At 47.9% G+C, this 25702-nt stretch overlaps 1 protein-coding gene across 4 annotated transcripts in view; it reads left to right on the top strand.

Moving 5' to 3' along the window:
- Positions 1–25702, top strand: part of SPOCD1 (SPOC domain containing 1) — a 493492-nt gene that overhangs the window by 177624 nt on the left and 290166 nt on the right. For all 4 annotated transcript variants that reach the window (XM_063954236.1, XM_063954237.1, XM_063954233.1 and 1 more), the window contains exon 4: positions 16430–16550. In XM_063954236.1, the coding sequence (XP_063810306.1) occupies positions 16430–16550 (121 nt within the window). The remainder of the gene's footprint in view (positions 1–16429; positions 16551–25702) is intronic.

The following is a 25702-nucleotide window of genomic DNA, read 5'->3' as shown; positions in this document are numbered from 1 at the left end:
ACATCCTGCAGTCAAAACAATGGGCTGGGACTCTTGTGCCGAGTTTACAGTATTTGGTGGACTCTCAGCAGACAAGACGGGTGACTTAGAGGAACCTGAACCAATTTCTTTGGAACCATATCTTTTAATAATTGCATCACTGAATGCTGGGGGATCCTGAAGAATGGGATCTTCAGCTTTCATTAGGCTGGTCGCCCACTCAAAAGGCTCTCCTCTAAAAGAATAAATCAGATAAAGCACAAGGTTCTCTGAAGTGATGCCCAGAAATGGTCTAGACAACATAATAATGTAATAGTGTTTATAAAGTGCCAGAAATTGGGCTAAGTCCCCATCAAAGATTATGGATGTTGAGATATCAGAGTCAGGATCTGTTTCCTTCCCATCTGACTGACTGGAGTGCTTTGCTAGGACCTGGTCACTATTGACCTTACTCGAGGCTGAGACTCTCTGAACCACACCCGGGGCAGTGACTTTCTGAACCCCACCCGGGGCAGTGACTTTCTGAACCCCACCCGGGGCAGTGACTTTCTGAACCCCACCCGGGGCAGTGGCCTCCGGGAACCCCGCTGGGGCAGTGGCCTCCGGGAACCCCGCTGGGGCAGTGGCCTCCGGGAACCCCGCTGGGGTCAGCACCTCGGATTCTTTTACTGGGACCGAGCCGTCGGCCTCCCCCACTGGGACCGAGCCTTCGGCCTCCCTCTCTGAGTCGATAATTATCGAAACTTCTCCCGGGACTATGACTTCCGGTACTTTTGCTGAAGCTATAACCTTCAGCACCTCCACTAATGCTACGCCTCTTAAGTTCTTTCCTGGGGAAGCGACCTCTAGACCCTTCTTAGAGGTTGCGTCTCTCGAGACCCCACTTGGGGATATTACTTCAAAGATCCCTTCTGGGGTTTTGCTTCTCGAGTTCCCTTCTAGAACTATGGTTTCAGATACCCTTTCTGGGGTTGCGCTCTTCAAGTCCCTACCTGGAGTAACAGCTTCTGAGACCCCTTCTGGTATGGAAACATGAGCTAAAATATTTGATGTCCCTCTATAAGCTAGAGCATCGGGTACCGCTCCAGCACTCTGGGCATCGGGTACCGCTCCAGCACTCTGGGCATCGGGTACCGCTCCAGCACTCTGGGCATCGGGTACCGCACCAAGATCCTGAGCATCGGGCACCTCTCCAGGACCCTGGGCAACAGGCACCTCTCCAGGAACCTGGGCAACGGGCACCACTCCAGGAACCTGGGCAACGGGCACCACTCCAGGAACCTGGGCAACGGGCACCACTCCAGGAACCTGGGCAACGGGCACCACTCCAGGAACCTGGGCATCGGGCACCACTCCAGGACCCTGGGCATCGGGCACCACTCCAGGACCCTGGGCATCGGGCACCACTCCAGGACCCTGGGCATCGGGCACCACTCCAGGGGCTTGCAACTCTACTTCAACAGGAACCTCGAGAGGAGAGAAACATTCTCTTTTGATTCCTAAATCTATAATGGGGCTCCCTTGCCCAAGGACCCCAATTATAGGACAGAGAGCTTTTTAGTGTCGGTTGTGTGACAAGTACCTCTGCCACAGTAGAGACAGGAGTAGGTCTTGTATCCTGACTCAACTTGGCCAGAGGGCAAGACTCGTCACCACACTTTGGCTTGCGCAACTCACAGGTCTGCAGATAGTGGCCTAAACCCCCACAATATAGGCATAAGTTTAAGTTTCTGCGACGCAGACGCTCCTCTTCTGAGAGCCTGGGCCGCAGAAAACTTTTAAACCTTTTCTCTTCAATTAAACCAGAGGATTCTCTTGTCACCATACTGTGAACAAGAGTCTCTTTAGAGATAGATGTACTCTCAACGACTTCTGGCAAGATAAGCAAGATTTTAGTCAGAAGGTTTTGCAGTTGCTTTAGGGATTGCTGCAAAACTTCTAGTCGCTCTGGTCTCAAAGCACTGAAAACAGAGTTCAGGGCTGCGAGAGATGCCTGCAGGGCTTGCATAGTAGACATAGGAGGATTTAAAACTAGACAAGACAAGGCAAGACTAGACAAGGCAGGACTAGACAAGGCAGGACTAGACAAGGCAGGACTAAATTTTTGCTAAACAAAACAAGACTTTTTTTTTTTTTTTTTAAACACCGGACTGGATTCTAAACACCGGACTGGATTCTGCACACTGAATTCTAGACAGGACTGGATTCTAAACACCGGATTGGATTCTGCACACTGAATTATAGACAAGACTGGATTCTAAACACCGGATTGGATTCTGCACACTGAATTCTAGACAGGACTGGATTCTAGACTAGACACTGGACTGGGCCAAAAAAGAAAAAAAGTTTTATTTCTTTTTTGTGGTATGGCTGGTGATAATGTTATGATTCCAGCACTGAGGTCTGAGGAGATCTTATTGCAAGGACCGGAGCACTGGAACGTAATGCTGGGAAAGGGGAATGGAAAGGGAATAGCCCCTGGCGCCCTATCTCCGTTGTCTCGCCCGTGCTGTCAGTACACTCTTGCGAGACTATGGTTGCTTGAGCCCATGGCAGCCGCGTTTGAAGGGCGGATTACGTCTGCCCAACTTCGATGCCCCCTCAGGTCTTAATGAGAGACAAAGAGTGTACAGAGACAGGGTGATAACAAGGGGCCCTCTTACTGAAACAACCAAAGCCAGGGGCTACTAACTAGCCTAAAACTAAATGTATGTGCAGCTTGCCGCCAAAGGAAAAGAACAACAAAGGAAATGCTGACCACACGCCCACACAATACTTTTGTGTACCGGCGGTGACAGCATAAGCAGAACCCTCTGCAAAACACCAGTGACAGAAATAATAATGGAATACAGCGGCCTAGGCCGACGGACGCGGCAGAGCCGCTACTCACGGAACCGGTACGAATACTGGCAAACGGACAGGAACCCCCAATGCTGCTGACACAGACTCTTAGAACTGGAGGACAGGCAGAATCCCAAACGAAAAGACCGGTGGACACCAAGAAGCCAGAAACTTGACCAGGCACAGGCAAAGGCACTGGACCTCAGGACAGGAACGCCTCACGGCAGGACACTGGATCAGACATAGGAATCGACACAGGGACTGACTCAGGAATCGACACAGGAAGCTCAGGAACTAGCAGGAACCAAGCTCAGAACTCAAGCAGACCGGATACCCAGAAATATCACCAGCATCTGTGAATTGCAGTCAGCCAGCATATAACAGAGAGGCCTAATTAATAATCTCATGCAGCTGCCCTGTTACATGACTCCAAACTGACAAGATGCAATTAGCAGCCTGGTGAGGCTGAACACATGGGAACAAGCTGCAATTACACAGACTCACCAGCGGCAGCAGACAAGAGTATTCTAAAACAGAGCAACAGGAAATCTTGGCATGCAAGACAACTTTATAAACATAAAATAGGAATGAACCACTACCTGTGGTTCATAACAGTATCCCCTCCTTAAGGGTGAGCTCCGAGCACCCCATGACACCCACGGGGAACATGAACAGAAGTATAACATAAAATACATAACCAAAATGCAAAAATGGAAATGAGCCACAGCCGTGGCTCATAACACCGCCAAGGCGACACAAGGAGCAGAGTGGCAATGGCGGAAGCCACCAGAATTCTTCGCTGGGCGGAGAATCATGTAAGCGCACTTTCAGCAGTGTTCATTCCGGAGTGGACAACTGGGAAGCAGACTTCCTCAGCAGACACGACCTACACCCGGGAGAGTGGGGACTTCATCCAGAAGTCTTTGCACAGATTGTGAGTCGGTGGGAACTGCCACAGATAGACATGATGGCGTCCCGCCTCAACAAAAAGCTACAGAGGTATTGCGCCAGGTCAAGAGACCCTCAGGCAGTAGCGGTAGACGCCCTAGTGACAACGTGGGTGTTCCGGTCAGTCTATGTATTTCCTCCTCTTCCTCTCATACCAAAGGTGTTGAGGATAATAAGAAGAAAAGGAGTGAGAACAATCCTCATCGTTCCAGATTGGCCAAGACGGACCTGGTATCCAGATCTGCAGGAACTGCTCACAGAAGATCCGTGGCCTCTTCCTCTAAGACAGGACCTGTTGCAACAGGGACCCTGTCTGTTCCAAGACTTACCGCAGCTGCGTTTGACGGCATGGCGGTTGAACGCCGGATCCTAGCAGAAAAAGGCATTCCGGTTGAGGTTATCCCTACGCTGATAAAGGCTAGGAAGGAAGTAACAGCAAAACATTATCACCGTATATGGCGAAAATATGTTTCTTGGTGTGAGACCAAGAATGCTCCTACGGAAGAATTCCATCTGGGCCGTTTCCTTCACTTCCTACAAACTGGAGTGAATTTGGGCCTTAAATTAGGTTCCATTAAGGTCCAGATTTCAGCCCTATCCATTTTCTTTCTAAAAGAATTGTCTTCTCTCCCAGAAGTTCAGACTTCTGTAAAGGGAGTGCTGCATATTCAGCCTCCTTTTGTGCCTCCGGTGGCACCTTGGGATCTTGACGTGGTGTTAAGTTTCCTAAAGTCACACTGGTTTGAACCACTTAAAACGGTGGAGTTGAAATATCTCACGTGGAAGGTGGTCATGTTATACCCCTTTTACACTCGCAGAAAAATCCCGGGATATTGCACGTGAACGCGCATCATCCCGGGATTCTTCTCAGTGTAAATGGGTACAGGGACAATTTCCCGGGACGAGCATCCCGGGATTTCATCCCAGGTCAAAAGCAGGGTTGAACCCGGGACCGTCCCGGGAAGCTGCCAGTGTAAACGGGTATACCGGGTCAAGGCGACCCGGCACCCGTTCTCTTCATAGGAGGAGGCGGTGCTTGGAGAAGATTATCTCCAAGCACCGCCTCTGGGAGACTCGGCGGTGACGTCACTGACCCGGCAGTATGCCGGGTCAGCCCGCTAATGTGAAAGGGTCATTCCCGGGAATGTGTCCCGGCAAATATACCGGGACACATTCCCGGGAATGAACTTTCCTGCGAGTGTAAAAGTGGTATTATTAGCCTTGGCTTCGGCTAGGCGAGTGTCTGAATTAGCGGCTTTGTCACATAAAAGCCCCTATTTGGTTTTCCATTTGGATAGAGCAGAATTGCGGACCCGTTCTCAATTTCTGCCAAAAGTGGTTTCATCTTTTCATATGAACCAACCTATTGTGGTGCCTGTGGCTACACGTGACTTGGAGGATTCCGAGTTAATTGATGTGGTCAGGGCTTTGAAAATTTACGTAGTCAGAACGGCTAGAGTCAGGAAAACTGAAGCGCTGTTTGTCCTGTATGCATCCAACAAGATTGGTGCCCCTGCTTCAAAGCAAACTATTGCTTGCTGGATTTGTAACACGATTCAGCGAGCGCATTCTACGGCTGGTTTGCCGTTACCAAAATCGGTCAAGGCCCATTCCACTAGGAAGGTGGGCTCTTCTTGGGTGGCTGCCCGGGGGGTCTCGGCACTACAGCTGTGTCGAGCTGCTACTTTGTCGGGTTCAAACACTTTTGCAAAATTCTACAAGTTTGATACCCTGGCTGAGGAGGACCTCATGTTTGCTCAATCGGTGCTGCAGAGTCATCCGCACTCTCCCGCCCGTTTGGGAGCTTTGGTATAATCCCCATGGTCCTTACGGAGTCCCCAGCATCCTCTAGGACGTTAGAGAAAATAAGATTTTACTTACCGGTAAATCTATTTCTCGTAGTCCGTAGAGGATGCTGGGCGCCCGTCCCAAGTGCGGACTTCTTCTGCAATACTTGTATATAGTTATTGCTTCAATAAAAGTTATGTTATAGTTGCATCGCTCTTGAACTGATGATATGTTGTTTTCATACTGTTGACTGGGTAGTTATCACAAGTTATACGGTGTGATTGGTATGGCTGGTATGAATCTTGCCCTTGGATTAACAAAATCCTTTCCTCGTACTGTCCATCTCCTCTGGGCACAGTTTCTCTAACTGGGGTCTGGAGGAGGGGCAAAGAGGGAGGAGCCAGTGCACACCAGGAACTAAATTCTTTCTTAAAGTGCCCATGTCTCCTGCGGAGCCCGTCTATCCCCATGGTCCTTACGGAGTCCCCAGCATCCTCTACGGACTACGAGAAATAGATTTACCGGTAAGTAAAATCTTATTTTCTCTGCCCTGCCAGAAACTACCGTCACCTCTCTGAAGGAACCGACGGATTGTCGGGTGGAGGGCTGTTTAAAAGCGATTTATCTCCTGTCTGGGGCTGTTCAAAGGCCAACTATTGCAGCGACTTGGACTGCTGAAGCTGTTGAGGCGTGGGCTCAGGAACTCGAGGCGGAACTGCCTTCTGATGTTTCTGAGCATGTTCGACAATGTCTCTCGTTTATTGCCACGGCTTCTCTGTACCTTAAGGAGGCGGCCTCCGATGCCAGGGTGCTCGTGGCCAAAGCTGCTACTGCGTCCGTTTTGGCCAGACGTATCCTTTGGTTGAGATCCTGGTCGGTGTATTTGGATTCCAGAAAAACCCTGGAGGTGCTTCCTTTCAAGGGGGACATTCTCTTTGGAGAAGACCTCAATAAGATTGTGGCTGACCTGGATACTGCTAAAACAGCCTGCCTACCTAGTACGGCTCCTTCCACGCAGAAGGCTAAAAGTACTTTCCCTCTGCCCTTTCATACTCCAGGTAAAGCAAAAGGTCAGACGTACCCGAAGCAAGCCTGTACTTCCAGGCCTGCCAAGCCCAGGCCGAAGCGTGCTTGGGCCGCCCGTCAGCCAGCTTCAAAAACTGATAAGCTGGCCGCGTGACAGGGCGTACCTCCCTCTGGTAGATCCTAGGGTGGGGGGCCGACTTCTAGGGTTTACCCAGGAATGGTTGAATACCACTTCGGATACCTGCGTGAGGGAAGTCGTTGCTCGAGGTTACGTCATACCCTTCAAGAATCGCCGCACTCATCGATTTTGCCTAACAGATGTGCCTCTGGATCCGGCAAAAGCAAACACGTTTCACTCTGTGGTATGTTTCCTCCTGTCCACAGGAGTGGTGGTACAGGTGTCTCTGACTCAGAGGGGCGAGAGGTTCTATTCACCGCTGTTTCTAGTCCCGAAACCGAACGGGTCCTCGCGGCCCATTGTCAATCTGAAGTCCTTGAACAAGCATGTGCGACTTTCCAAGTCCCGTATGGAAATGCTGCGCTCTATTGTTCTGGCCATGGAGCCTAGGGACTATATGGTCTCCCTGGACATGCAGGATGCCTACGTACATATTCCTATTGCGGTATCTCATCAGCAGTACCTGCGGTTTGCAGTGGGCAACCTTCATTACCAATTTCGGGCGTTACCTTTTGGTTTGACTACGGCTCCGCGAGTCTTCACCAAGGTGATGGCGGTCATGACGGCCACGCTACGTCGTCAAGGTTTCAGGATACTACCATACCTACACGATTTGTTGATCCAAGTGAGTTCCCCAGAACTTCTCCTGTGTCATCTGGATTTGTCAATCCAGTGCATGAAAGCCCACGGATGGCTGATCAACTGGAAGAAATCCTCCCTGGTTCCGGCTCGGAGCATGGTACACCTGGGAGCGTTATTGGACACCCACAACCAGCGGTTGTTCCTGTCTCAGGAGAAAGTCCTGAAGCTTTAGGACAAGATCCGATGCTTCCTATCCTGTCCGCAAGTGTCGATTCATTCAGTGATGCAAGTGCTAGGTCTCTTGGTGTCGGCTTTCGACATGGTGGAGTATGCTCAATTCCTTTCTCGCCCTCTGCAGAAGTTGATTCTGTCCAAGTGGGACGGCCTGCCTCACTGGATCAGATCTCACATGATCTCCCTATCTCCGGAGGTCCGTCTGTCACTGACCTGGTGGCTTCAGGACCAACAATTGAGCAGGGGCCGTCCATTCTGGATATCCAACTGGGTCCTGCTGACGACGGATGCCAGTCTGAGAGGTTGGGGCGCGGTGGTGGAACAACACTCTCTCCAGGGTCGCCGATAAACATTCTGGAACTGCGGGCAGTGTTCAATGTGTTGACAATGGCCCAGCATCTGATACAGAACAGACCTGTTCAAGTAGAATCGGACAATGCCACCACGGTGGCGTACATCAATCATCAGGGTGGCTCTCGAAGCCGCATGGCAATGAAGGAAGTATCAAGGATTCTTCAGTGGGCAGAACGCCATCTGCCGGCATATCAGCAGTGTTCATTCCGTGGTATTCTGAAATGGGAGGCGGACTATCTCAGTCGTCAGGACGTGCACGCCGGAGAGTGAAGCCTACATCTGGACATGTTTCAACTTCTCGTGGACATGTGGGGCCTCCCAGATGTGGACCGGATGGCGTCTCGACACAATCACTAGGTTCCGGTCCTCGGAGCAAGGACAAGGGAACCTCAAGCAGCGTTCGTGGATGCTCTGTCAATCCCGTGGAACTTTCAACTGCCGTATGTGTTCCCTCCGGTGTCACTACTTCCCAGAGTAATACGGAAGTTCGAGCAAGAAGGAGGAAACCTACTTCTAGTCGCTCCAGCGTGGCTCCGACGGCACTGGTTCTCTGATCTACAGGGCCTCTCGTTAGATCGTTCCCTTCTACTTCCACAACGACCAGACTTACTTGTTCAGGGCCCTTGTGTTTACCAGGATTTGGCCCGTCTGGCTTTGACGGCATGGCTCTTGAAGCTTCCGCCCTGAGGGCCAAGGGTTTTTCTGAGGCGGTCGTTCAAACTATGTTGAAGGTCCGTAAGCCGGCTTCTGCTCGGATATACCATAGGGTCTGGAATGCTTACTTTACTTGGTGTGCGTCTCACAATCATGACGTTTTCAAGTTTAGTACGGCCAAACTGTTGGCTTTTCTACAACAAGGCCTGGATTTAGGCCTGCGTCTGGCCTTCCTCAAGGTTCACGTTTCAGCCTTGTCGGTTTGGTTTCAGAGAAAGATCGCTACCCTACCTGATGTTCATACATTCACTCAGGGTGTGCTGAGGATTCAGCCTCCTTATGTGCCACCTGTGGCCCCTTGGGATCTCTCGGTGGTTTTGGAGGCTTTACAAGAGTCTCCATTTGAGCCTCTTACCTCTGCTGACCTTAAGTGGCTTTTCCTTAAGGTGTTGTTTTTGCTGGCTATTGCTTCAGCTAGAAGGGTCTCGGACTTCAGTGCCTTATCCTATAAGTCCCCCAATTTGATTTTTCACCATGACCGGGCGGTTCTTCGGACACGCCTAGGTTATTTACCCAATCTTCTGGTTATTTCCACCTTAACCAGGAGATTGTGGTTCTGGCCTTTAATTCTCCTGAGTTGTCTTCCACAGACCGGTCTTTGGATGTGGTACGGGCTCTCCGTATCTATGTGAAGAGAACTTCCTCCGTCAGGAAATCGTTTTGTGTTGTTTGGTTTTCACAAACATGGCTGGCCTGCTACTAAGCAGACATTGGCCAGATGGATTAGAATGGTGATTGCACATGCTTATGTACAGGCCGGTCGTCCAGTTACTGCTACCATCAAAGCCCATTCTACTCGGTCGGCTGGACCTTCTTGGGCGGCCCACCGTGGTGTGACCCTTGAACAATTGTGCAAGGTGGCTACGTGGTCCTCGAGGAACACATTTATTAGGTCCTATGCCTTTGATACTGCCGCTTCCCAGGATGCTTCCTTTGGATGCCGGGTTTTTGTGCCCGCTGCAGTGCGTCCTGTCCCATAAGGAACTGCTTTAGGACATCCCCGATGTTATTCCTTGTGGAGCCCAGTGTACTCCACACCAGAAAACGAGATTTATGGTAAGAACTGTTGTTAAATCTCTTTCTGCGAGGTACACTAGGCTCCGCAAGGCGCCCACCCTGACGCACTTAGCTTTTTTGGGTTGGTATTGGCATAGCCGCTGACACCCTCTCCTGCGGTGAGTGTGTGGTGTAATTGGCTACGAGCGGTTGTCGTCTCTGTTACCTGCTACTGCATTGGGCTGGTTAACTAAACTGAGCTCACTGGCATGGAGGTGGGGTTACAGAGGAGGCGGCGCTGTGCATCTTGGGAACAGTCTAAAGCTTTGAGCCTCTTGGTGCCTCGGATCAAGATCCTACTCTACACCCCTGATGTTATTCCTTGTGGAGCCCAGTGTACCTCGCAGAAAGAGATTTAACAACGGTAAGTTCTTACCATAAATCTCGTTTTTCCGGACTTTCCCAGTAAACGTTTAGTTACCACCTACAAACGGCCTCTTCCTGTCAATCACTTTGCGAACGCCCGTGCGAATGCGGTGCATAAGTATGCGCAGTTATGAACTGATCGCCCACTTTGCGAACACATACAGCAGCAATAAGGGCTGAATCAGGCCCACGGTGCAATCACTGCTGTAGCATGATTATCCAATAGCAGAACACTGCATAATATGTTAGTGTTTTATAAACGAAGGATAGGATAGTAACAGTAATTTGAAACCAGGCATTTGACTATTGAAAACTGAAGTTATAGCAGAATTAGTAGACAGAAGGTAGGACTTCATGGTTCATGTGGAATTTTGCCACCAGCTATCTTTCTTCTTATTCTTAAGATGTAATCTATAAATTGCTATTTGGCTGTGTGGTTGTGTACAGTTCAATATAGGGCCAAGTAATGTGTAAGTTTATTGTACAAACATGTAATGATTTTTTCTCTAACGTCCTAGTGGATACTGGGGAATAGTATATGACCATGGGGTATAGATTGGGTCCACTGGAGCCTGGCACTTTAAGAAATCAATGGTGTGTGCTGGCTCCTCCCCTCTATGCCCCTCCTAGCATACTCAGTTTATAAAATGTGCCCAAGGAGCCGGGTTCATTCTGTTGCTCTCCAGAGAGAAATTTCTTTTAGTTTGTTATTTTCAGGCAGTGCTAGTTGACAACCAGTCTGCCTGCGTCGTGGGACTTAAGGGGGGGACCGAACCAACTTCCTAAGAGTTAATGGTTCGTAATCCCAGCTGACAGGACACTGAGCTCCTGAGGCACTGTTTCACACATCCCCAGGTTGTGAGCCCACGCCGGCAGCATGCCGCCACCACTTAACAGATGCCGAAGTCAACGCGGTGTGGTGATTGTTACACCTGGGACCCGGTTAATGGGTCCCCGGTACAAATTGGCGGCATGAAGGGACAGTGATCACCCGGCTACGGCCGCGGTGCCCACTGAGTACCCAAACTGGCAGCATGGTGAACGGGGGTTGCGTACACTCGTTTTCACAGTTCGTGGAGAAAGCCAGTATAAGTAAAATGCAGGGGCCGCGCGCCATTATGGGGGCGGGGCTTCCCGGAGAGCGGGACCAGAGGCTAAACTGTGCCATTTCCTGCTGCTGCTGATACAGGCTGCATGCGGAGACTGCTCCTCCACAGGACCCTCTGAATCACCAGCTGCTCCATCTGTGGTGTAGTGTGCTGGTTCCAATCTCTCTGTATCACTCCATTCTGGGTATTCTGGGATAAGTATGCATATCTCACTAGTACTGCACTGTGTTATCATACTAACTGTGTTTTCTGCTCAAGCATGTCTGCAAATAAGTCTTTGTGTACTTTATGCAAGGCTAGGTTTACACCTTCCTCACAGGGGTACCTTATGTGTACCCAATGCTCAATTCCTTCACAGAGTAGTAATGTGCAGGAACATGGGTGGATGCCATTAGAGAGGTGCTCAATATCCCTAATAAATAGGAAGAACAGACAGAGGAATTGTTTTTTTAATGTGAAACCAAAGTCCTCTGCAACCTTCCCGGTTTCTAAGGAATTAGATACCCTGGCTAAGACAGCATGGCTAAATCCTGATAAAAAAATGTATTACCCCTAAACGGGTGTTAAATTGATTCCCTTTTCCTACAGAGGATAGGAAAGTCTTGGAAACCCCACCGACACTGGATACTTCTGTGTCCAGGCTGTCACGTAAGATTGTTTTACCTGTACCTGGGGCTGTTTCCTTTAAAGACCCAGCTGATCGCAAAATTGAAACCACTCTTAAATCAATTTACTCTGCAGCGGGTGTAGCCTAACGCCCTACCATAGTATGCGGCTTGATTTCTAGAGCCATGGTGAAATGGTCTGATAAGATTCAGAAAGTGCTGCTTACGCTACCTCAGGAAGAGATAGTTACATTACTACAACACATCCAAGATGCTGCAAACTTTATGAGTGAGGCTGTTAAGGAACTTAGGGGGTCATTCCGAGTTGTTCGCTCGCTAGCTGTTTTTAGCAGCCGTGCAAACGCTATGCCGCCTCCCACTGGGAGTGTATTTTAGCTTAGCAGAAGTGCAAACGAAAGGATCGCAGAGCGGCGGCAACATTTTTTTGTGCAGTTTTAGAGTAGTTCAATACCTACTCAGCGCTTGCGATCACTTCAGACTATTCAGTTCCTGTTTTGACGTCACAAACACGCCCTGCGTTCGTCCAGCCACGCCTGCGTTTTTCCTGGCACGCCTGCGTTTTTTCGAACACTCCCTGAAAACGGTCAGTTGACACCCAGAAATGCCCACTTCATGTCAATCACTCTGCAGTCAGCAGTGCAACTGAAAAACTTCAGTAGACCCTGTGTGAAACTACATCAGCCGTTGTAAAAGTATGACGCGCGTGCGCATTGCGCCGCATACGCATGCGCAGAAGTGCCGTTTTTTAGCCTCATCGCTGCACAGCGACCAAATGCAGCTAGCGATCAACTTGGAATGACCCCCCCCTAGTATCATTAACGGCCGTACCGCTGCTATGGTAGTATCGGCTCGCACACCCTGTGGCTGCGACACTGGTCAGTGGATGCTTATTCTATAAAAGGGGTTGAGAACCTTCCTTTTACAGGTGATGCCTTGTTTGGAGAAGAGCTGAACAAGTGGATATCTCAGACAACTGCAGGTAAATCTACATATCTGCCGTCTGCCCCGCCACCTGCCAGGCGTCCCTATCCTGGACCCTCCCTGCAGTCCCTTCCGGTGGCCAGATTCAGAGCTAAAGCCAATGGTGCCTCCTGTGCTACTAGAGGATCTCGCGGTAAGTCCCGTAAACCAGCAGCTGCTGGACCTGTGGACCAGGCCTCAGGATCCTCTTCCATGAAGCCCTCTGTGTGACTGTTGGCCCCAGCAGCAAGGTGAATTTCAGGTAGGTGCTCGCCTTCAGCACTTCGCCCACATTTGGCAGAGTCCTGCCGGGATCCTTGGGTGAGGGACCTCATATCCCAAGGATTCTGTCTGGAATTTCAGGATTTCCCTCCTCTCAGATTCTTCAGGTCAGGCTTACCAGCTTCACAGGAAGTAAGGGTTTCCTTACAGCAGGCAGTGCAAAAACTGCTTTCTACAGGAGTTACTGTTCCAGTGCCTCCTCAGCTGCACACAAAGGGTTTTTACTAAAGTCTCTTTGTGGTTCTGAAGCCGGACGGCTCTGTATGACCGATCTTGAACCTCAGATCCCTGAACCCGTATCTTCGGGTGTTCAAATTCAAGATGGAATCTCTAAGAGCAGTGATAGCGAATCTGGAGGAAGGGGAGTTTCTGGTGTCCCTGGATATAAAGGACGCATACCTACATATCCCAATTTGGCCCCCTCACCAAGCGTTCAGGTTCGCGATTTTGGACCAGCATTTCCAGTTTCAGGCCTTACCCTTCGGTCTCTCCACAGCCCCAAAGGTATTCACAAAGGTCATGGCGGAAATTATGCTACAACTGCGCGTGAGGGGTGTCCAAATAATTCCGTACCTGGACGATCTCCTGATAAAGGCGGTGTCCAGGGAACAACTACTGCACAGTATCGACTTAACTACTCGCTTGCTTACTGATCACGGATGGATACTCAATTTCCAGAAATCTCACTTGGAACCGTCTCAGAGAATTCAGTTCCTGGGGATGATCCTGGGGATGATCCTAGATACGGTGTCTCAGAAGGTTTACCTCCCCATGGACAAGGCCTTGACTATTCAGTCTATGGTCCGTTCGGTGCTGAAACCCCGCGTGCTCTCAATTCATCTTTGCATCCGCATGTTGGGCAAGATGGTGGCCTCCTACGAAGCATTACAGTACGGCAGGTTCCATGCGCGACCGTTTCAACTGCATTTGTTGGTCAAATGGTCAGTATCTCACCTGCACATGCATCAGCATATAACCCTGTCACCGAAAGAACGGATATGCTATGGTGGCTACAGGTTCCCCATCTGGTGGAAGGTCGGAGTTTCAACACCCAGTCATGGACTCTGTTGACTACAGATGCGAGCCTCAGGGGTTGGGGAGCTGTGACTCAGGAAGCGCAGTTCCAGAGGACATGGTCTTTTCAGGAATCTGCTCTTCCAATTGACATCCTGGAACTCAGGGCAATTTACAATACTCTAATACAGGCCTCATCCCTTCTTCGGAATCAGGCCATACAGGTGCAATCGGACAACGCCACGGCAGTAGTGTACATCAACCGACAGGGAGGAACAAAAAGCAGCGCCGCAATGCGAGAGGTGTCCAGAATACTCCTCTGGGCGGAAGTCAACACAAGGGCAATCTCAGCCGTTTACATTCCAGGGGTGGACACCTGGGAAGCAGACTTCCTAAGCAGGCATGACCTCCATCCGGGGGAATGGGGCCTCCACCCTCAGGTGTTTCAACTACTTGTTCACCGGTGGGGTTGTCCACAGATAGACCTGATGGCTTCTTGTCTCAACAAGAAGCTCCGTCGTTAATGCCCCAGAACGAAGTACTCGCAGGTGGTTGCGGTAGACGCTCTGATGACGCCATGGCCTCACCAGTTCGTTTACCTGTTTCCTCCAATTCCCCTAATCCCAAGAGTTCTCAATAGACTCAAAAAGGAAAGGGTTCAGGCAATTCTCATTGTCCTGGATTGGCCTCGATGTGCCTGGTATGCGGACCACCTGACTCTGTCGTTGGAGGAACCCTGGCCTCTGCCGCTTCTCAAGGACCTTCTTCAACAAGGACCGTTCGTCTTTCCAGACTTACAGCGGCTACGTTTGACAGCCTGTAAGTTGAGAGGGAGATGGAAGGGTTTTCCATCCAAGGTGGTTCCCACTATGGTTCAGGGCCATAAGGCGGTTACCTCCAAACATTACCACTGTATTTGGAAGAAATATGTTTCTTGGTTTGAGGGTTGAAAATGTTCTCCTGTGGATTTTCGTCTGGGCCGGTTTCTACTGTTCCTGCAAGCAGGAGTGGATAAGGGCCTGCGATTAGGCTCCATCAAAGTTTAGATTTCGGCTCTATCTTCTTCCAGAAACAACTGGTGGTAGTCCCTGAAGTACAGACCTTTCTTAAGGGGGTGTTGCACATTCAACCACCCTGTGTTTCTCCCACTTCAATGTGGTGTTGACCTTTCTACAGACGGATTGGTTTGAACCCTTTCATAGGGTTGTCTTAAAATACCTAACGTGGAAGACTGTTATGTTACTAACCTTGGCTTCGGCTCGGCGAGTGTCGGAATTGGGGGCCTTGTCCTGTAAAAGCCAATACTTGGTGTTTCATGAGGATAGGGCGGAGCTCAGAAATCGCCTACAGTTTTTGCAGAAAGTGGTGTCAGCCTTTCATGTAAATCAACCAATTGTGTATCCAGTCTTATCCGACACTTCCGTTGCTCCAATGTTCCTGGATGTTGTAAGAGCTTTGAGGATTTACATTAAAAGGACTGCTCGACACAGGAAGTCTGACTTGCTTTTTGTCCTTTATGATGCTACGAAAATTGGTCGACCTGCCTCCAAGCAGTCCATTGCTCATTGGCTCAAATTGACTATCCAACAAGCCTATACTTCGGCTGCTCTGCCACTGCCGAGTTCTTTTCAGGCCCACTCCACAAGGTCGGTGTGTTCTTCCTGGGTGACTTCCTGGGGCGTCTCGGCCTTACAGTCGTGCCGTGCAGCTGCTTGTTCTGGTGTGAACACGTTCGTTAAGTTCTACAGGTTCGACACCTTAGCCAAGAATGACCTTCAGTTTGGTCAGGCGGTTTTGCAGGGGTCTCAGCACTCTCCCACCCGTTCTGGGAGCTTTGGGATATCCCCATGGTAATATACTATTCCCCAGTATCTACTAGGACGTTAGACAAAATAGGAATTTAATACCTACCGGTAATTCCTTTTCTCGCAGTCCGTAGTGGATACTGGGCGCCTGCCTCTGTGCTTCGTTTTCCTGCTTACCTGATTGTAAGTGTTATTGGATGGGTTTGCTGTTGCTTCCCTGTTCCATGTTTGGTTAGCGTTGCTATCCTTCTATCGTTAGCGTTGCTTTTCTCTGTTCTGGTTAGCTCTGCTATCTTATTGTTTGTGTGTTGGTTCGTTACCTCACCTCTTTATGTGTCATATCCTTCTCTCAAATTATGTCTGTCTCCTTGGGCACAGTTTCCTAGACTGAGTCTTCTAGGAGGGGTATAGAGGGGAGGAGCCAGCACACACTATTGATTTCTTAAAGTGCCAGGCTCCAGTGCACCCGATCTATACCCCATGGTAATATACTTGTCCTCAATATCCACTACAGACTACGAGAAAAGGAAATACCGGTAGGTATTAAATTCCTATTCTTTCTATCAGGATGAAGATGATGGTGATATAATGCGTGAAGAGGACAGAGAACAATCTGAGGCAGACTTAACCGCTCTGCTTGATACTAGACAGACAAGAGACCACCTACTGGTGTCGGCTAGGGCAGCATGTGAGTTACTTTTTCTCAGACTTATCTTTGGCAAACTAGGCAAATACATGCTATAGGTACAGTTTGCATGTATGTATATCATATCTCGTTATAATTCTTATACCTTCCCAACAAGCACCATAGACTTATCTTTACCAAAAAAAATGAAAAGTAAAAAATGAAAAATTGGAATATTGAATAAGCATCAGCTTTTAAGTTGGGTAACTTGTTTGTATTTTCTCTATTTCTCACCATGTGACCAGTTATGTTTAATGAATGTATTCCTTCTGTATATAAAGCAATAATGGAAACACCTTACGCTAGACACCAAATTTCCTTTACTTAACTATGTATTTAAGCCTAGTTTTCAAAGTATATTTCGTCTTTTAGCCATTTAACTGTGGCTTGTGGTTTAATGGGGGTCATTCCGAGTTGTTCGCTCTTAGACGATTTTCGCTATACTGCGATTAGTCGCTTACTGCGCATGCGCAAGGTTCGCAGAGCGCATGCGCTTAGTTATTTTACACAAAAGTTAGGTATTTTACTCACGGCATAACAAAGCTTTTTCATCGTTCTGGTGATCGTAGTGTGATTGACAAGAAGTGGGTGTTTCTGGGCAGAAACTGGCCGTTTTCTGGGAGTGTGCGAAAAAACGCTTGCGTTTCTGGGAAAAACGCTGGAGTGTCTGAAGAAACGGGGGAGTGTCTGGGCGAACGCTGGGTGTGTTTGTGACGTCAAACCAGGAACGAAACTGACTGAACTGATCGCAATGGCTGAGTAAGTCTGGAGCTACCCAGAAACTGCTAAGAAATTTCTATTTGCAATTCTGCTAATCTTTCGTTCGCAATTCTGCTATGCTAAGATACACTCCCAGAGGGCGGCGGCTTAGCGTGTGCAATGCTGCTTAAAGCAGCTAGCGAGCGAACAACTCGGAATGAGGGCCAATGTCCTCAGAAATATATAATTTAATTAAATTCAAGAACAAATATTTAAAAACTTTTTTAACTATTTTACTAAAAGAGAATAGAAAAAATACACGTAGGGAGTGTCTGACAGACTCCTTTAGCATTATCCCCCAACACTGTAACATTATCCCAACATCCTCGCAGTCTATTGAGGGTATTCAATTAGTGACTTTTTTTCGACTAGTCGAAAAAACTGCACTTATCGCCCGTTTTTGGGTTGAATTTGCATTCGACCTACTCAATGCTCGTGCCATTTTTTCGACTGGTCAAATTCGCTGCTGATACTCGCATTTTGGAGAATTCGCGGGCGTTTCCGCACGTTTTTGGAACAATTTTTTCGCCCCATGTCCGTTCGACAAAAAAAAAAAAAGTGAAGCGGCATGGCCGAAAATGGATTAAAAAACAAGCGAAAATGCCCGCAATTGAATACCCTGTGTCGAATTAGTGCCATTTTTTCGACCAGTTGGAAAAACTGCACTTAATTGAATACCCCCCAATAGACTTCCCTCTGCAGCATACCTGAATAATGCTCGGAGATGAATTTCATCCTATGTCTGCAATAAAAGAGGGCTTTCTTCGATCATTTTATTTAGGCTTTGCATTTTGATCAAAGACCAATCGGTATTCTCTTACTATCCTTCAGTTCCTCGATATTTTACAGAGGTACACAATGCAGAGGGGTTTTGTTTGTCAAGCTATCGAGCACGTACAAGTCTGGGATAGTATAGGTGATATATCCAATCTCCTCTTACAATGTGAAATGTTTTGGATCTTCCACTTGGGTACCACTCTCCCTAATGCAGGCCCATATTTCCCACAAGGCAACCTAGGCACCTGCCTAGGGCCACATGGGTCTCAAGGGGCCCTTGAATAGGCCCCACAAAGAAATCCAGCCTGTCCAAAACATTCCTCAGAGTCCCGTTGTCTGCACTGTGCATGTTAATTACTTGTAATTAGAGATGTGCACCGGAAATTTTTCGGGTTTTGGTTTTGGATTCGGTTCCGCGGACGTGTTTTGGATTCGGACGCGTTTTGCCAAAACCTCCCTGAAATTTTTTTGTTGGATTCGGGTGTGTTTTGGATTCGGGTGTTTTTTTTACAAAAAACCCTCAAAAACAGCTTAAATCATAGAATTTGGGGGTCATTTTGATCCCATAGTATTATTAACCTCAATAACCATAATTTACACTCATTTTCAGTCTATTCTGAACACCTCACACCTCACAATATTATTTTTAGTCCTAAAATTTGCACCGAGGTCGGTGGATGGCTAAGCTAAGCGACACAAGTGGCCGACACAAACACCTGGCCCATCTAGGAGTGGCACTGCAGTGTCAGACAGGATGGCACTTAAAAAAAATAGTCCCCAAACAGCACATGATGCAAAGAAAAAAAGAGGCGCACCAAGGTCGCTGTGTGACTAAGCTAAGCGACACAAGTGGCCGACACAAACACCTGGCCCATCTAGGAGTGGCACTGCAGTGTCAGACAGGATGGCACTTCAAAAAAATAGTCCCCAAACAGCACATGATGCAAAGAAAGAAAGAGACGCACCAAGGTCGCTGTGTGCTAAGCTAAGCGACACAAGTGGCCGACACAAACACCTGGCCCATCTAGGAGTGGCACTGCAGTGTCAGACAGGATGGCACTTCAAAAAAATAGTCCCCAAACAGCACATAATGCAAAGAAAAAAAGAAGTGCACCAAGGTCGCTGTGTGACTAAGCTAAGCGACACAAGTGGCCGACACAAACACCTGGCCCATCTAGGAGTGGCACTGCAGTGTCAGACAGGATGGCACTTCAAAAAAAATTGTCCCCAAACAGCACATGATGCAAAGAAAAAAAGATGCGCACCAAGGTCGCTGTGTGAGTAAGCTAAGCGACACAAGTGGCCGACACAAACACCTGGCCCATCTAGGAGTGGCACTGCAGTGTCAGACAGGATGGCACTTCAAAAAAATAGTCCCCAAACAGCACATGATGCAAAGATAAAAAGAGGTGCACCAAAGTCGCTGTGTGACTAAGCTAAGCGACCCAAGTGGCCGACACAAACACCTGGCCCATCTAGGAGTGGCACTGCAGTGTCAGACAGGATGGCACTTCAAAAAAATTGTCCCCAAACAGCACATGATGCAAAGAAAAAAAGAGGCGCACCAAGGTCGCTGTGTGACTAAGCTAAGCGACACAAGTGGCCGACACAAACACCTGGCCCATCTAGGAGTGGCACTGCAGTGTCAGACAGGATGGCACTTCAAAAAAATTGTCCCCAAACAGCACATGATGCAAAGAAAAAAAGATGCGCACCAAGGTCGCTGTGTGACTAAGCTAAGCGACACAAGTGGCCGACACAAACACCTGGCCTATCTAGGAGTGGCACTGCAGTGTCAGACAGGATGGCACTTCAAAAAAATAGTCCCCAAACAGCACATGATGCAAAGATAAAAAGAGGTGCACCAAAGTCGCTGTGTGACTAAGCTAAGCGACCCAAGTGGCCGACACAAACACCTGGCCCATCTAGGAGTGGCACTGCAGTGTCAGACAGGATGGCAGATTTAAAAAATAGTCCCCAAACAGCACATGATGCAAAGAAAAAAAGAGGTGCAATGAGGTAGCTGTGTGACTAAGCTAAGCGACCCAAGTGGCCGACACAAACACCTGGCCCATCTAGGAGTGGCACTGCAGTGTCAGACAGGATGGCAGATTTAAAAAATAGTCCCCAAACAGCACATGATGCAAAGAAAAAAAGAGGCGCAATGAGGTAGCTGTGTGACTAAGCTAAGCGTCCCAAGTGGCCGACACAAACACCTGGCCCATCTAGGAGTGGCACTGCAGTTTTCTAGCGAGAGGATGAGTGCTTCCATCCTCATGTGAATCTGAACCACTAGCCATGAACATAGGCCAAGGCCTCAGCCGTTCCTTGCCACTCCGTGTCGTAAACGGCATATTGGCAAGTTTACGCTTCTCATCAGACGCTTTCAATTTTGATTTTTGGGTCATTTTACTGAACTTTTGTTTTTTGGATTTTACATGCTCTCTACTATGACATTGGGCATCGGCCTTGGCAGACGACGTTGATGGCATTTCATCGTCTCGACCATGACTAGTGGCAGCAGCTTCAGCACGAGGTGGAAGTGGATCTTGATCTTTCCCTATTTTAACCTCCACATTTTTGTTCTCCATATTTTAATGCGCACAACTAAAAGGCACCACAGGTATACAATGTAGATGGATGGATAGTATACTTATGGACGACGAGTGACGACACAGAGGTAGGTACAGCAGTGGCCTACCGTACTGCTATATACAGGATAATGGACCTGGTGGACACTGTCAGCAGACTGCTAAACTAGTACTACTAGTATAAAGAAAAAAAGGCACCACAGGTATACAATGTAGATGGATGGATAGTATACTTATGGACGACGAGTGACGACACAGAGGTAGGTACAGCAGTGGCCTACTGTACTGCTATATACAGTATAATGGACCTGGTGGACACTGTCAGCAGACTGCGTTTATAGTATAAAGAAAAAAAGACACCACAGGTATACAATGTAGATGGATGGATAGTATACTTATGGACGACGAGTGACGACACAGAGGTAGATACAGCAGTGGCCTACCGTACTGCTATATACAGTATAATGGACCTGGTGGACACTGTCAGCAGACTGCGTTTATAGTATAAAAAAAAAAGACACCACAGGTATACAATGTAGATGGATGGATAGTATACTTATGGACGACGAGTGACGACACAGAGGTAGGTACAGCAGTGGCCTACCGTACTGCTATATACAGTATAATGGACCTGGTGGACACTGTCAGCAGACTGCGTTTATAGTATAAAAAAAAAGACACCACAGGAGTGTTTTTCAGGCAGACAAACGTATACTGGTGGTCACTGTCAGCAAAACTGTGCACTGTACTCCTGCTATAGCTGCTCCCCAGTACCCACAATTAAGCAGTGTGAGCACTCAGCACAGATATATCATGCAGCACACTGAGCACAGATATGGTATGGAGCATTTTTTTCAGGCAGAGAACGGATAAAAAACTGGTGGTCACTATTAGCAAAACTCTGCACTGTACTCCTCCTAACAGCTGCTCCCCAATCCCCCCCACAATAAGCTAAGCAATCAGATCAACTGTGTAGTATATAACTATATAAACGGAGAGGACGCCAGCCACGTCCTCTCCCTATCAATCTCAATGCACGTGTGAAAATGACGGCGACGCGCGGCTGCTTATATAGAATCCGAATCTCGCGAGAATCCGACAGCGGGATGATGACGTTCGGGCGCGCTCGGGTTAACCGAGCCATACGGGAGAATCCGAGTATGGCTCGGACCCGTCTAAAAAGGGTGAAGTTCGGGGGGGTTCGGTTTCTCGGAAACCGAACCCGCTCATCACTAGTAGTTACACAGCTATGAGCCAGGGCTTGAATACAGGACCAGAATGTATCACAATCACTGTTGCAGGTAATGAATCTCCACAAAAGTGAGGGAATACTAAGTACTTTACTGAAGCAGTGGTGTGATAATGTATAGCAGAGGAATCAAAGTAACAATCCAAAGCACAACATGAGCAGAGAGTGTAAATGGTTTTCTAGTATGAGATTTGCAGCAGAGTAATGAAATAGTTGAACAAGAATCCAGGTTATAATCCACAGAACTAAGATTGCAGAATTTGCACAATAAATCAGAAATGCATGTAGGCACAGATGAAGTCCACAGTAATATGTAAACAAAAGTAATGAATGCTTAGAGAATCCACAAAGCACAGTGAAAGTCCGTAATACTTAGCTAACGTAGATCTGGAAACACAAACTGCCTAAAACAGGAGTTGCTGGATAACATGAACCGGATTGGACTAAAGACACCAGGCAATTCAGGCAATAGCAATGGCCTACTACTATATATACTGCGCACAACTGAAATGCACCACAGGTATGGATGGATAGTATACTTGACGACACACAGGTAGGTAGAGCAGTGGCCTTCCGTACCGTACTGCTATATATACTGGTGGTCACTGTCAGCAAACTGCAAAACTAAAATGCACCACAGGTATAGAATCTAGATGGATAGTGTACTTGACGACATAGAGGTAGGTAGAGCAGTGGCCATCCGTACCGTACTGCTATATATACTGGTGGTCACTGTCAGCTAACTGCAAAACTAAAATGCACCACAGGTATAGAATCTAGATGGATAGTGTACTTGACGACACAGAGGTAGGTAGAGCAGTGGCCTTCCGTACCGTACTGCTATATATACTGGTGGTCACTGTCAGCAAACTGCAAAACTAAAATGCACCACAGGTATAGAATCTAGATGGATAGTATACTTGACGACACAGAGGTAGGTAGAGCAGTGGCCTTCCGTACCGTACTGCTATATATACTGGTGGTCACTGTCAGCAAACTGCAAAACTAAAATGCACCACAGGTATAGAATCTAGATGGATAGTATACTTGACGACACAGAGGTAGGTGGAGCAGTGGCCTTCCGTACCGTACTGCTATATATACTGGTTGTCACTGTCAGCAAACTGCAAAACTGAAATGCACCACAGGTATAGAATGTAGATGGATAGTATACTTAATGACGACACAGAGGTAGGTAGAGCAGTGGCCTTCCGTACCGTACTGCTATATATACTGGTGGTCACTGTTCAGCAAAACTCTGCACTGTACTCCTCCTATTTAATACTGCTGGTCCCCAGTCCCCACAATAAAGCAGTGTGAGCACAGATATATGCAGCACACTGAGCACAGATATGGAGCGTTTTTCAGGCAGACAACGTATAATACTGGTGGTCACTGGTCAGCAAAACTCTGCACTGTACTCCTCCTATATAATACTGCTGGTCCCCAGTCCCCACAATAAAGCAGTGTGAGCACAGATATATGCAGCACACTGAGCACAGATATGGAGCGTTTTTCAGGCAGAGAACGGATAAAACTGGTGGTCACTGATCAGCAAAACTCTGCACTGTACTCCTCCTATATAATACAGCTGCACCCCAGTCCCCACAATTAAGCAATGAGCACAAATATTTGCAGCAACATTAATAAACGGAGAGGACGCCAGCCACGTCCTCTCCCTAACATTTCCAATGCACAAGTGAAAATGGCGGTGACGCGCGGCTCCTTATATAGAATCCGAATCTCGCGAGAATCCGACAGCGGGATGATGACGTTCGGGCACGCTCGGGTTAACCGAGCCATACAGGAGAATCCGAGTATGCCTCGGACCCGTGTAAAATGGGTGAAGTTCGGGGGGGTTCGGTTTCCGAGGAACCGAACCCGCTCATCACTACTTGTAATATACATTTAACGTAAAGCAATCTTGTCCTTTCCCACCTACCCTAAAAAATAAATCCCATAGTGTACTTGGAAAAAAAAAAGGGGTGTGTGTCTGAGTAGGTGGGGGATGCCTCCCTGTATGCGTATACTGATATTTATAATTTGCAGGGATGTTGGGTAGTCAGTGTCTAGCTTGTGAAATTTCCCTGGCACCCCAGTAATGTCACTACTATATTAGGCAGGCACCCAGTGCTTGCAGTGTGAAAATTCAAATGAAAGCCCTGTGCCACACATCCCAAGAGATAAACCCACCATAGTCTGTTCTGATGACTCATCACCATCATTATGTCACAGACACACACATTACTGTGTACTGTATGTACCCTAACCTACCACACCACCAGCTGTTTGTGTCCGCACCACATTCCCCATTGCAGATGCCACCTCGTAGCAACTTTCTGATCCCTAGCACTCTTTCAGATCAGGTTATATGAAAGGAGCAACAGGGAGAGGGCCATCCACCTTTATAGTACTAACCAAGAGGAAAAACTTAGGGTTTGGGTATTAGGGTGTTATGATTCTGTTGGTGCATGTATTCCCTCTGTTCAGAATGCACCTGGTGTCAGCTGACATTAGCAATCCATCAGTGGCTCTCATTCCGAGTTGTTCGCTCGCTAGCTGTTTTTAGCAGCATTGCACACGCTAAGCCGCCGCCTACTGGGAGTGAATCTTAGCTTTGCAGATTTGCGAACGAAAGTTTCGCATAATTGCGAATAGAAATTTCTTTGCAGTTTCTGAGTAGCTCGGGACTTACTCTGCCACTGCGATCAGTTCAGTCAATTTCGTTCCTGGTTTGATGTCACAAACACACCCAGCGTTCGCCCAGACACTCCCCCGTTTGTCCAGCCACTCCTGCGTTTTTCCCAGAAACGGCAGCGTTTTTCCGCACACACCCATAAAACGGCCAGTTTCCGCCCAGAAACACCCACTTCCTGTCAATCACACTCCGATCACCAGAACGATGAAAAATCCTCGTTATGCCGTGAGTAAAATACCTAACTTTTGTGTAAAATTACTAAGCGCATGCGCTCTGCGAACCTTGCGCATGCGCAGTAAGCGACTAATCGCAATATAGCGAAACTCGTCAACGAGCGAACAACTCGGAATGAGGGCCAGTGTCTTTCCTGTGTTTTCTGTTCCTTAGACTCTCTGTGTACATGCAGCTCTGCAGGTGCACAGGGTTTGTAATTAGAGTTAACACTCCCAGTCTGTTTTTTTCATTGGTCAGTGTGAGTGTTATAAACCAACCAGTTTAGCTCTCCCATGCTGGTTATATTACTATTATTTGCCTGCCAGAACTATTTGAATTGCCTGGTGTCTTTAGTCCAATCCGGTTCATGTTATCCAGCAACTCCTGTTTTAGGCAGTTTGTGTTTCCAGATCTACGTTAGCTAAGTATTACGGACTTTCACTGTGCTTTGTGGATTCTCTAAGCATTCATTACTTTTGTTTACATATTACTGTGGACTTCATCTGTGCCTACATGCATTTCTGATTTATTGTGCAAGTTCTGCAATCTTAGTTCTGTGGATTATAGCCTGGATTCTATTCTATTTCATTACTCTGCTGCAAATCTCATACTAGAAAACCATTTACACTCTCTGCTCATGTTGTGCTTTGGATTGTTACTTTGATTCATCTGCTATACATTATCACACCACTGCTTCAGTAAAGTACTTAGTATTCCCTCACTTTTGTGGAGATTCATTACCTGCAACAGTGATTGTGATACATTCTGGTCCTGTATTCAAGCCCTGGCTCATAGCTGTGTAACTACTAGTGATGAGCGGGTTTGGTTTCCGAGAAACCGAACCCCCCCGAACTTCACCCTTTTTAGA

The sequence above is a fragment of the Pseudophryne corroboree genome, chromosome 2, assembly GCF_028390025.1.
Source record: "Pseudophryne corroboree isolate aPseCor3 chromosome 2, aPseCor3.hap2, whole genome shotgun sequence".
Lineage (NCBI taxonomy): Eukaryota > Metazoa > Chordata > Amphibia > Anura > Myobatrachidae > Pseudophryne > Pseudophryne corroboree.
Note: the sequence above shows the minus strand (reverse complement) of the source record. Positions and strands in the feature narration are given on the sequence as shown.